The sequence below is a fragment of the Python bivittatus genome, unplaced genomic scaffold, assembly GCF_059951505.1.
Source record: "Python bivittatus isolate LINGU-HERP-01145 unplaced genomic scaffold, Pbiv_v1 ctg000580_np1212, whole genome shotgun sequence".
Lineage (NCBI taxonomy): Eukaryota > Metazoa > Chordata > Lepidosauria > Squamata > Pythonidae > Python > Python bivittatus.
This window is the reverse complement of record NW_028277087.1, coordinates 390,061-402,749: the sequence shown is the minus strand read 5'-3', so window position 1 is coordinate 402,749 and position 12,689 is coordinate 390,061. Positions and strand designations below refer to the sequence as shown.

At 46.7% G+C, this 12,689-nt stretch overlaps 1 protein-coding gene across 4 annotated transcripts in view; it reads left to right on the top strand.

The window, feature by feature from the left end:
• PIAS4 (protein inhibitor of activated STAT 4) overlaps positions 1-11,045 on the top strand; it is a 31,329-nt gene extending 20,284 nt beyond the window's left edge. For all 4 annotated transcript variants that reach the window (XM_088149302.1, XM_088149304.1, XM_088149305.1 and 1 more), the window contains exons 7-11: positions 2,828-2,933; positions 3,896-3,969; positions 4,293-4,453; positions 6,514-6,656; positions 8,064-11,045. In XM_088149302.1, the coding sequence (XP_088005428.1) occupies positions 2,828-2,933; positions 3,896-3,969; positions 4,293-4,453; positions 6,514-6,656; positions 8,064-8,269 (690 nt within the window). In that variant the 3' untranslated portion in view covers positions 8,270-11,045. The remainder of the gene's footprint in view (positions 1-2,827; positions 2,934-3,895; positions 3,970-4,292; positions 4,454-6,513; positions 6,657-8,063) is intronic.
• Positions 11,046-12,689: the final 1,644 nt, after the last annotated feature.

Genomic DNA, 12,689 nt, shown 5'->3' with positions numbered 1-12,689 from the left:
GTAAAGGCACCCCGTTAATTTACATCATGTTGCAAGGGTTTAAAAATAGCGCCAAACATGAGTGAGCCATTTTGCTGTACAGATGAGAAAGGGATCGCGCTGGGCTGGAAGTCAGTGTTTTTTCTCAAAGGAAGGACAAGGAGAGCAGCATTTCTGAATCAGGAAGAGGAGCAGTTCCAGCAAAAATTACTCTTTCCAATGATTGTTCTTTCTGGTGTGTTGTATGCTAAATGGCAATCAGTTTGCATGTTAAAATCCCATACATTTTTAACATCTTAATTTTTGTGAGCATATTACATTTAGGAAACTTGGAAATTGTAGCTTTGCGCAGAAGCCAATGGAACTTAGTGGCTCTGTCATGACATTGCTTATGGTTAGTCTGAGCAATTTTTATTGCATTCACGAATTCCATGATCCATCTTTTGTCTTCACAAAGCCTGCATTTGCTGCTGTTTGGTACATGCTGAACCCTTGATTTCATTGCATTTGTTTGTAATGATTGTTCTGGAGCTGCAGATATTAATCCTTCCATTTCCTTTGTGATGGGGCCAGCTTGTAACTATTGCCAGTTCCTGGTTTCATCCACTTTATTTTCAATTTCTTTTAACTACTGGCTATTATTATTATTCATTAGATTTGTAAGGCTGCCACATCAAAAGACTCCAGGTGGCATACAGAGGTAAAAACATTCTAAGGATATCCAACCAAATACAGAAATGCTGGCACATTGGGGAAATACACAAACAAGAGAATCTAATAGAAGAGAATATATGTAGCTCAGGGTTGAACTGAACGAACTGGGCTCAGAGAACCCCAAGGACTCCACAGGAGAATCTGTCATGAGTAAGATCACAAATTGCCTTAGCCCCTAGCCTGTTTGAGAAGCTAAGTTTCCAAAGCTGTTCTAAAGGACAACAGGTTCGGGGCCAAACAAACCTTAGGGAGAGTAGTATGACGAGACATGGCTTGCAGGCTGACCCTCCACAAGGGGAGGGAGGTGGAGCTAGAGAGGCGCATTGGTGAGGGTGGGGGTCCATGTGCAGCCCTTCAATTTCATTTATTTATATATCACATTCATATAGCTGCCCATCTCACACAAAGCAACTCTAGGCGGCATGCAACAATTGAATAAAATAACAAATGGATTAAAAACAATCACTGTAAAAGATAAAGAGCGATGATTAAAATGCAAACATTATCCAAAATTTTAAAACTTTAAAATTTTAAAATATACAAACCCCACGGAGAGAACAGAATATCAATGACAGTGGAGCCATCTAAGAATGTCTCCGGTGCCCAAAGACCCCCCAGGCCTGATGACACAATTGGGCCTTGAGGGACTTCCTAAACAACAGCAGGGAAGGGGCGAGCCTCACTTCAGGGGGGAGAGTGTTCCACAAAGAGGGAGCCACGGCAGAGAAGGCCCATCTCCTGGGACCCACCCAATGCAAGTCCCTGGCCCATAGCATAGCATAGCATAGCATAGCATGCCTTCGCTGTGGGATCTAATGGGACGGGCTGATGTGACTGGGGAGAGGCGGTCCCTCAGGTAACCTGGCCCCATGCCATGAAGCCAGTTAAAAGAGCCGTGCCTTTTTCCAGGTCCGCATGGCCATCTGGCCCCAGAAGGATCCCACTTGAGCCAAGGCAACGTTGAAGAGTAATCGCAAAGGTGCCCTGGCTTTGCTGTCCCCTGCCTGCACCTCCTCAACTCAAATGCATATTTCCTGAGACGGTGCATCTAGCATGAGAACCCAGAGAAAGGCGAGGCTTCTTTAAGGAGGGGCTGAGTGTGTTTTTTTAACGCTTTCCCCAAAGCACCTGTTCAGCTTCAGGTCTGAAGAGCTGCGCGCTGCAAATGAGGAGCCGCCTAATTGCGAGCAATGGGATGGGTAAACCAGGGGACATCGAGAGGTCCGGGGGAAGCACATCAGTGGCCCAAGGAGTTGGTTGGCAGGATGAAAGTAGAAGTGTGGGAGTGGAAACGTTAGACCTGCTCCCTGGCCACCTTTCAGTGTTCTGGTTTTAGTGAAGATGTATACATCTTTGAACCATCTAGATCAGGTTTCTCCACCCGGGCAACTTTCAGATGTGTGGACTTCAACTCCCAGAATTCCCCAGCCAGCCATGCTGGCTGGGGAATTCTGGGAGTTGAAGTCCACACATTTGAAAGCTGCCTGGGTGGAGAAACACTGATCACCAGGTAGATCAATCCCTCTTAAGATGTTTGCACCACCCTTTAGTTAAAAAAATCCTACATCACATTTTGTAATAATAAGAGAAAAAGCTTGTGTTCAGATAGCCATAAAAAGCTGCTTTTAGCCATGGTGTGGAAATGGAAGGGGCACGTTGTATCCGTAAAACCACTCAAGATAATCACGGGCTGGAAATCCCTCTTTCAAGGAGAAACCGAAAGAACAGGGTTTAACTTTGAGAAAAGACACCTGAAGGGGATGCATGATAATACTTGTCAGGTCCCTGAAGGTGTCATGCCGAAAAAGACTTAAGATCTTTTCTCTCCTGCTCCAGAGTCCAGGGAGTGGAATAACGCATTTCAGTTACAAGGAGGACATTTCTGGTTGAACGTTAGGAAAAAACACTTCAAAAGAGAAAGCGGTTTGAGGTTGGCACCTGTGGTCCTGTCTCCCCTTTGTTGGGCAGGTTCAAATAAAATCCGGAGAGCCTGGTGTCTGTACGCAGGAACGTCAGGCTAACAAGATCCTTCAGGAAGGTCTTGTAGAGCTGCTTAAATCATTTTGTTTTTAAAAAACGATGTTTAGACTGCCTGACGACGTCGCATGCTTCTTCTTCCCCCTATTCTTTACAGAGTTACTCTGTGGGTCTTTTCCTGGTGCGACAGACGACGTCGGCAGAGCTGTTGCAGCGGTTAAAAGCCATCGGGATTAAACACCCAGAGCTGTGCAAGGCCCTTGGTGAGCTGGCGCAACTCTTGTCCTGTGTCGCAGTGGCCCCCTTTCCCTGGAACTGGATCCTCCGTTTAGCCTGTGGGGTATCTAGGAGCTTATATTAGCAGAGTTAGGGGTCAAGGAAGTGGAAGAAAGCACGATTACCGCTACTCTCTTAAGATATCCGGGGCGGGGGGGGGCGCTTCTGGCTGCTGCAGAGATCACGTGTCTCCCCGTCTGCATCAAATCTCCGTTCCAACTTTGTTTTGTAGATTCACTGCTGTGAAGAGACGTAATCACTAGTTTGTTTTAAGACAGTGGCCTCAAGCGGTAATTAAAAAAAGAAGCCATCTTGCTCCTCCAGTTGAAAATGTTGGTTCGGTGCACAGAGCTTCCCGTCTCTTAGCCCCCAAACCCTGTGGCTCTTGGCTTCGGTGGGCGCGAGGCCAACCCATTGAGGCTCCAGGTTGCGGAAGGCTGGCGCGGGGGCCCCTTCCGCTGGGACAGCGGAGCCTGCTAGATGGTTAAGCTGATTGACCCACGACTTGCACTTGCCTGCTTCTTATGTTTTTCGATTTTAATGTTGGTCTTAATTAGGCTTTTCATTTAGCTTAAAGGGTTATTGTGTTTCTACCGTTTCCCCATATTTTATTTATTGGTTGTGTTTGGTTGTTCTTACACAACATGTGAGCCACCAGGAGTCACAAATGCAAGATGGAGCTATGCAAATTGAATAAATTAATAAACAAAATAACAGAGGTTGGTTGAAGGGATGGGCTCTGGGTTTTCTGCTCAGACACCAACCTGTCAGGTTAATCTTGCAAGTGGCATAAACCCAGGGCTGTCCGGATGTGGCCTTTGGAAAGGAAACTCATCTTTTCTCTGATCTTCGGAAGGAAATTGGGGTAGCCAAAGTACAGCACTCGCTACTTCAGGTTCTGATTCTGTCTTCTCCTCCACACCCCTCGACCTCCTTCCCACCAATGCAGTCAAAGAGAAGTTGCGACTGGATCCAGAGAGTGAGATTGCCACCACGGGCGTCCGAATATCTTTAATATGCCCGGTAAGCATCACGCTGCAAAGCAGGGCTCTAACATCGGGCACTTCTGGGCAAAGAAGCCAGGTGGCAGATCTGGTAGCCAACAGTCATTGGTGGCTGGTCGGTAAGAACCTATTTTGATGGGTGTCAAATGTACCTGTGAAATTTTGAGTCTTTGAATCCAGTCTCCAAGTTTCTTAGTCACTTTTTAAACTTCTGCTCCAACCTCCCAGTGGGAGGGCCGAGTACCCCCTTCACCCCTTCATAGAAGCAGTTTTATTTGATCAGAAGCCATTCTAGATTCATTTTTTTGCCTGTGGCTCTCATGCGGTTTCTCTCTTCCAAAGCTGGTAAAGATGCGCCTGTCGGTGCCGTGTCGGGCTGAAACCTGTGCCCACCTGCAGTGCTTCGATGCGGTTTTCTATCTGCAGATGAATGAGAAGAAACCCACATGGATGTGTCCGGTGTGTGACAAACCAGCCACATATGACCAGCTGATGATTGATGGGTTAGTTGAGTCAGTTACTTGCTGATGTAAAGCAAGTCATTTCATTACAGGAATCCCAGGAGGGCCAAGACAGCAGGGGATGAAAAAATGGGTTCTGGGAGCCTCAAATCGTTTACATAGTAGGATTGCTCTTCAGCCAGAATCTTAAAAAGCAAAACAAAAAAACAGAGATGGGCTCTGTTTGTAGCAGCAGCAAGGAAGATGACACTATAACTGTGATTACTAATAACTGAAGTTATACCATGCAACCGATTGTGAAGGGGATGAATTGATTTCAATAATACACTGATTGCTGTAGGCATTTTTGTGAGAGCCAGTTTGAAGTAGTGGTTAAAGGCACCAGGCTGGAGACCAGGACTTCTAGTCCTGCCTATCACAAAGCCAGTTGGGTGACTCTGGGCCAGTCCCTCTCTCTCAGCCCTGGGAGGAAGAAGAAGGCCGGGGCCAACCACTTCCGGAAATCTTGCCTAAAAAACTGCAGGGACTGGTCCAGACAATTGTCAGGAATCAAGACTGACTCAAAGACACGCGCACGCGCGCGGGGCTCTTGCTCTTTCTTTCCCCCGCCACTCATATCCAAAACATTTTTGCCCACTCTGGGTGTAGTCAATTGGTGTGATATCCTTGCTGTGATTGCAGCGTGGCTGCATAAATTCACAGGGATAACTTGTCAGCCATCAATTGGTAATCCTGATCCTAACTCGTTTGTGGGGCGGGGGGAGCACAGGACAGCTGAAATCAGTGGATATAATTGATCGGTGCGCAAAACTCACTGGCGAGCAAAAGTTTTTTGGCAGGCCAAAAAGTATTTGACCATTTTAGGAATTTTAAATACATCTCTCAAAGATGAGATTTAAACCAAAGCAAGAGATAGGCTTGTCTTTTGCAAGCACCATTTAAATTGCAGAAAAGAGTCAGTTGGTTCACTGGAATTGATGGGACTCTGAGGGCTAAGGTTGGAGGCGGGTGTACAGTTCACTGGAAGATCTTGTGCCAGTTATTTGGAAGTATGCTGTTCCTTTCTTTGGTCCAACCCAATGTTTTTCAAACTTGACAATTTTAACGTGTGGACTTCAACTCCCAGAATTCTCTGCCCAGCAGGAATTCTGGGAGTTGAAGTCCATACATCTTAAAGTTGCCAAGTTTGGAAAACAATAGTCTAACTTGTCCCTACAGGGTGTTTCTGAGGATAAAATGTGAGGAGCTGTTTAGTGGTTTTAGCAAGGTCACTAACATTACTCTTTGAATGAACAAAGAGAAGGGTTTTGATCTCTTACGAAATCTCCTGTGCAAGATTAAACATTGGGGCCACCTGGTTGAGTGGATAAGCCAGTAAGACTTTTTGCACAATTGTTTAACATGCGGAACTCACTGCTGCAAAAGATTATCACTGTTCTCTGTAATTTTCAAAGATGAGATAGCCTTGACAACTGAGTAAGATTCTGTCCAAAGTGTCTGTTGTTGGGCTAAGGGCTGTTACCTTCTTCTCTGATCATGACCTTTTTTGAGGCATTCTGCTTGTTGGGGGGTGTGGTGGGTAAGGATCTAGACTCCTCATCTAATCCTGTAGGACTTAATACCCAGTGTGGCCTAGAACTCCTTTAGGAAGAGGTACATAAAAATATCTTCAGTATCCACTTTGTAGGCACCTGGTGTCCTCCCAACCCACTTCAGGAGCACCTCATTTGGGAGGAGACAAGGCCTTCATAAATGGTCTAATACAGTAGTTCACAGTCCTTTCTGGCTTTGTCCACTCCCCAAAAAAGCCCCTACAGAATTGGCACATCTCACAAAACTTTGGTGATCTGTCCTTGACATTTTGCAAAGTCTTTAGTTTTCTGCAGAGTTTTAAAAATGATTATTGTAATTAAAATTAATTTGGCTCCTGGTTTTGGTTGGAGCAGCAATCAGATGCTCTGGTATCCATGAGCGTTGGGTTGGTGATCTCTCCTTCAGGTATGAAACCCCTCTGGGGTGGAAGCCATTCCTGCGAAGGCAGAACACGGGCCTGTGGCTTCCGGAGTCTGAAATCACCCGCTGTGCTCTCCCTCCCTCTGCAGGCTCCTGTCGAAGATCTTAAAGGAATGCGAGGATGCAGATGAAATTGAGTACTTGGTGGATGGCTCCTGGCGCCCGATCAAAGCAGAGAAGGAGAGGAGCTACAGCCCTCAGTGTCCGATACTAGTTGTGGGTGGATCCACAGGTGGGTCTAGAAATCATGGTGGCATTTGGCTCTTAAAAAGAAAAAGAAAAAAAAACAAGGGCCGAAAGGCCATCAAAGTCACCTCCCCTAGTTGACTCCAACTCTTGTAGTTTTGTCCAAATGCACTTCCTCCTCGGTAGTTTGAACATTTGTTCCCATCTTCTACCTGCAGAGGAAGGACGGAGAGCCTCCATTGTGCTTCATGCTGAGATGGGGAAGGGAATTAAGAGAAGTTCTTGGTTGTGGTTCTGGTTGGGAGGACCTGGCAGAGACATGGGGGTGAGATGGTTTGCCTCAGGCCGTGGTGGACCAAGGGCTTCAGCTTCAGTATTACCTGCCTTTCTTAAGCCACTAACAGTGGTAATCTGAGGTTGTTTCTCCAAGCAGGTAGATCTGGGAACTGCTTCCCTTTTTAAATTTCACCCTAGAATGTTGCCCCTAATGAAGTCCCTATTTTACTTCAGAAAACTTTGGAGTTCTTGGTGCTTTCTCCTGTTTTCCATTGGATCTTTAGAGTCGCTAAAAGAGGGGGTTCACCTGGGGAGAAGAATGCTGAAGTAACAGCAAGCTCAAACGGTGGTGCTGCTGTGGGCAAGTACAGACCAGCGAATCAGGAAGGGTCACTAACGGGCCTTTCCAGGATCTGGTCTGTAAGTTAGCCTCCCAGCGTTCTCACTGATTGTCTGAAATACCTTCATGGGGGAAACGGAGATGGAAACTTTACAGAAATTTTGAAGCAATAGAAAAACAGTAACAGTATTTTCCCTTCCCTCCCTCCCAAAAAAGCGTGAACAATTGGGGGGAAGATGTAAATAATTCAGTACTTAGTTCTTTTTTTTAGCATCTCTTACAACAGGAGTTCTGAAACTGGACCAGGAGCTTTGGGGGGCAGATCACAAATTTGGTTAAAGCTGAGATGGGTTGTGGGGGCATCTCATTGAGGGGGACCTGAGTGTAAGGGTGGGCTGCCGTTCTGCATTTCCAGATCTTTTTAGAAAGAGTCTTTGTACCAGGGGCCCAGAGAGAGTTGCAAGTCAAGAGTTCAGAAAGCAGCGGAGTTCTGTTGATTCCACACCATTAACTCTCACAAATGATCCCGAAGCCTCCCTTTCTAACGTGAAATCCAGCCGGGCGTGCTTTGCCTCATGGAGAGTTGGAGAATAGACTTACGTGGAAAGAGGACAAGGGCCACATGAGGATGCTGTTGGGGTGGAAGAGGCTTTGGCTGGCATCAGGCACTGAGCCGGGCAGCATATCGTGTGAATTCACCCTCTGGGTTGTGTCAGTTTTAATTTATGGCTAGTGTGTTTGCTCCACTCCTGACTTGTTGAATAATCTGTGAAAGGGACCAGCCTCTTACTTTTACACTAGTGTGTAAGCATTTGCTTTCTCCCCACACGTTTCCAGGGGGCACATCTGATGTCAATGGGGTGCCACCTCCCGCCCCCAGCGTGGAGAACGGCAAGATCCCAGCCGATGTGGTGGATTTGACACTGGACAGCTCGTCCTCGGAAGATGAGGAGGAGGAGGAGGAGGAGGAAGACGACAACGGCGGAGGACCCAAAAGGAAAGTGCCCCGTCTGTACAAGAACGGCCTGGCTTCTGCCTGCTGACCACGGGCGGCAGCGCGTAAACTCCACGTGGGAAAGCTTGAATTCCTCGGTGCTTACTCAGATATGGGATGGGGGGTATCTTCCCCCTGCCCAACCCCCTCATCTTGTCCTCCTCCAAAGCTTCCTTTGACTTCCCAATTCCAAGTTAAGACTTTTTTTTAACAAATAGACCCATCTGGATGGGGTGGCGCTGCTGCATGGCTGGAAGACCCCACCTCGCAACCCACGTCTTTGTCTCTCTCTGCCTTCAGCTCAGCTCGAACTGCCTTTGGAAGTGGAGGGGGGCGCCTCTCCTGCACGCAGCCCTTTGGGAATTGCCACTGACTCTGTATTCCTTCCCCCCTGCGCCCGTCCACACCCCCCCACACACACCTTGCTTTGTGGTTAACCTGACACAGGCTGGTGAGAACTGATCCAAACACCGGCCAGTCGCCAGAACTTTTCACGGGTGTTCAAAGTCACATTTGTCTTTCATTGGCCTTGTTCGACAACCATTCCTGACTCTCTTGCTCTTGCAAAACACCTTGCTGGACACTGTTGAGGGGTGTTTCTTTTTCATCCTTAGCCAGGTGGAGAGGTTTTTGAAACCCAGCGAGAGACCCAGGTTTTCTTATTCCCATCAGGACGGAAGGTAAAGGGGTGGGTGGGAACCGAAACGGGATGGAAAGAGGGGGACAACTGCCAGGGAGGCGCTGAGTGTCTTGGCGGTCCCCCTCCCGGAGAGAACCTCATGTAAAGAAAAGGTTGGGACTCTTTTTAGCCTCTTCTGAAAATAATGTAGAATTCTAGCATAGCAGTGAGCCCCCTCTTTTTTTAAGTTGAACAGAAGCCATTGGGGGGACACGGAGGGAGAGTGGAAACCGGGTGGGGGTGGGTGGGTGTTGCAGAAGGAGGGAAGGGCTTGAACCACAAATCTGTTGTTTTTTTTGAAGTGCAATAACTTGGTGTGTTTTGGAAGATGGAAAGGGTGGCCCGTTCTCCGTCAGCCAAGCCCTCTTGAGCTGAGCATGGGGAGAGGGGGACGCCACCACTTCGGGGTGGGGTGGGGATGGACAAGCGAAGGGAGGTGGGCCTTCCAGAACAAAAATGCCAGGTGGAGGAACTCTTTTCGGTTTCTAGCCAACTACCTCGGTTTACAAAAAAAAAAAATTCAGGTGTAGGTCAGTCACGAAACAGTGCGGAGCCGAGCTGGGGTGGGGCGGCATGCGAGTGACTGTCTTGTTTTTAAAATTGCCTCTGGACTTCCAGCTGCTTTGATACTTCTGTGTCTCATCGTGTGTGTATCCTTGTGTATTTGTGGACCTTGAAGATACTACCCCTCTTCCTTCTCCTCCGCCTGGCCTCGCAGCTTGCCCGGGTCTCCTTCAGACTTTTCTCGCTGGCGAGGGAGGGAAGCCTCACCGGTTGATCCCCCTCCTCAAGCAAGTGATGCCCCGACGGTAGATGGCCAGGCAGAGGGGTGTGGAGGATGGCTGAGATTGGGCCAGTTGGGCTGAGCAGCCCCCTCGGCAAAACCAAACGGGGCAAAGATTTTGGTCCGGTCTCTTCTCTGTCCTCCTCTTTCATTTTTGGGTTTCCTTTTGTGCAGTTTTTTGTTTTACAGGATATCATACCTTCTCCCTCTCCTGTCCAGCTGCAGCGGGCTTGGAACCTGGGTCTGGTTCGGGGCTTCGTTTTTATTTGGTGTTGGCATTCTGCCCACTCCTTTGTTTGGGGGTGCCGCCTCCTCCTCCTCCTCCTGAAACTGGGGAAAATGTATTTTCTCAATTTGTTTTAATCCACTCTAGAGATGCATTTTCATAAATGCACTGTTGATTTTTAAAGCATGCTCTAATGAGGTGGAGCTGAGAAAAAAAAAAAGGCACTTCTTGCAACGCCCACTGGTTTGTGGCAAATATTCCTGTCGCTGGCTTGACCCTGCCCTCTGTTATCCTCCCTCTCCTCACCTTAATAAACTTTAGTTAAGCCTCCGGAGCAGTGTTTCTCAACCTTGGCAACCTGAAGATGAGTGGACTTCAACTCCCAGAATTCCCCAGCCAGCCATGCTGGCTGGGGAATTCTGGGAGTTGAAGTCCACCCATCTTCAGGTTGCCAAGGTTGAGAAACACTGCTCAGGAGGAACTCTTAAAGAGCCCCTGGGATATGCAGCACCAAGCAGAAAGACGCAGGCCCAACACTTTCTTCTGAAGTCAAGATGAGGAAGATAGATGAAGGAAGAAAACGGTCGTTCCTTGGACCTTCCTGCTTCTTTACATTGCTCCACTGTTCTCCCCTCCCCTCCCCTCCCCGGCTCTCACCAACTAATATTTTTACAGTCAAACATCTCAAAAGTTAAGCAATATGTTTGCTATGTTTTAAACACACATCACACACTGTCTTTCGGACCCCCTAAAGGGTCTGAATTGAATTTTTCTTGTATAGATTGCAATCTGCTTCTACAGCCACCAAGTAGAGTTAGGGCTCTCAGTATTTGTATTCTAATTTAATTGCGTGTTAAACTTCTTTGGCTTTTATCCCCACCAAGCCAGTCCCCACTGAGATTTTCCCTTCCTTTTTTATTTTTCTCTCTCCCTCCTTAGCTAGGCAAGTTTTCCAGTCTGTACATATGTTGTTGTTTTTTTTAAACTTATTCCCTCCTCTTCCATCAGCTGCTTCTTCTTTTCCTTTTTTTTTGTTTTGTAAAGCAAAGAATTTATTTTTTTTCTTTCTTTCAATACACATTCTTCAGAACTCAAGATGATAGTGTTTGTTAAATAAATAAAAGGAAATATTTCAATTTAGTTTCTCCTCTTGTTTTCCCTGGTGTGCAAATGCAAGGGTTGGTTTGGGGCTCAGTTTGGATTCGGGCACCATTGGAGGTCCCTGTTTCTGGAATTGACTGCCCAGATGGTTCAGGGAAATCGCAAATGGGGCCAGGAGGAGGAGGACTCCTTGTTGCTTGACTCCACCACCTGGTGCTCAGGGATATATTGCTTCAGAACATGCAGGTTCTATTTGGGTATCCATTCTCCATAACAATATAAAGGTTTGTCTTGCTGCATTACAAGGGCTGTTAATTGCTCATTAAGAGGCCAGTGAGCTTTGTCTCCTAGCATTGGAGATGTTGAGCTACCCTGTCCTATTGCATCTCGTGCTTGGCGTGGCCCAGTCAACTGCCTCCGAGAATACAGCAAGTTACAGGTGTCTCGATTTTTGAATTTGGCTCAGTTTTCCCTGTGCAGTGATCTAAGCCAGTGTTTCTCAACCTCAACAACTTGAAGTTGTGCGGACTTCAACTGTTCTGAAAGCATTTAAACAAAGAGAAATGTTAGAAATCCAGAGTGAGCGACTTGATCCTGAATCAGTCCACTCAATTCTGACATCTGCATATTTTCTTTCAAGCACCCTGGAACACGTAAAAAATCAGGAGTCTGGTAGCACCTTCTCCTATTCAAAAAAATTATTAAAAAGCATAAACTTTTGTGAGCTGCAGCTTCCTCCTTTTAATAAAATTTGTGAATTGGAAAAGGTGTCACCAGGCTCCTCCTGATTTCCTTTTGCTACCACAGACTACCACGGCTCTCCTACAATGATCTAGTTGTACAATTCTGAACAGACACCATTTTGCTGGGATTCTCTGTCAGAAGCTGCTTTTCAGACTTTTTTTAAGCTCTTGTTTGTATGCTCAGTGACAGCATCTAGCCACCTGGCCTTCTGTTACCCCCCATATTACCAATAGGGGCTCAGCAGGAATAGGGAAACCGAGAATACCTATGATACTTTGTGAATTCATGCCAAGGATAAATTCCCCAAAAGAGACTAAGATGCAATCCCACGCAAAGGCTGAAGAAAAGGGAAGGAAGGAGGGAAGGAAGGAGGGAGGGAGGGATGGATAAAAGGAAGGAAGGAAGGAATTCTCTGCTCTGATTAGTTGTGACTTTGTGGATGAGCAAAAATCTTTCTTGCTAAAGATGGAAGTTAATCCTGGATTTTCTGTATGCATAGCGATATATGTACTTTGCCAGAAACCTACATCCCTTTTCCAAACTTGCGAAGCTACTTAATGTGCTTCCTCCAGGATTTAGTTTACATTTTAAAATGCTACAACATTGTAGGAGGCTTGATATGAGGGTTAAATCCTCCTGTAATATGACAGAGTTACTCTTTGAAGTCAGTATATTGACTTACAAAGTCGCCCAGAGTCGTCATGGAGTTGGGCGGCCTGATACATTTAATAAATGCAAATATTCTGCAGTTCTTTGTTTCATAGCATCCAGCAAGAAACAACTTCTATGTAAGGAGCGTGAGCAGCAGAACCTGCCCAGGCCTTACCTCCAGGTAACTGAGTAGAGAAAGCCCTACATACTGAAAACTCTTCAGTAAAATCCTTACACATTCCTTCTGGTACATGCGAGCCGTATTCCCAGACCCTAATTTTCTT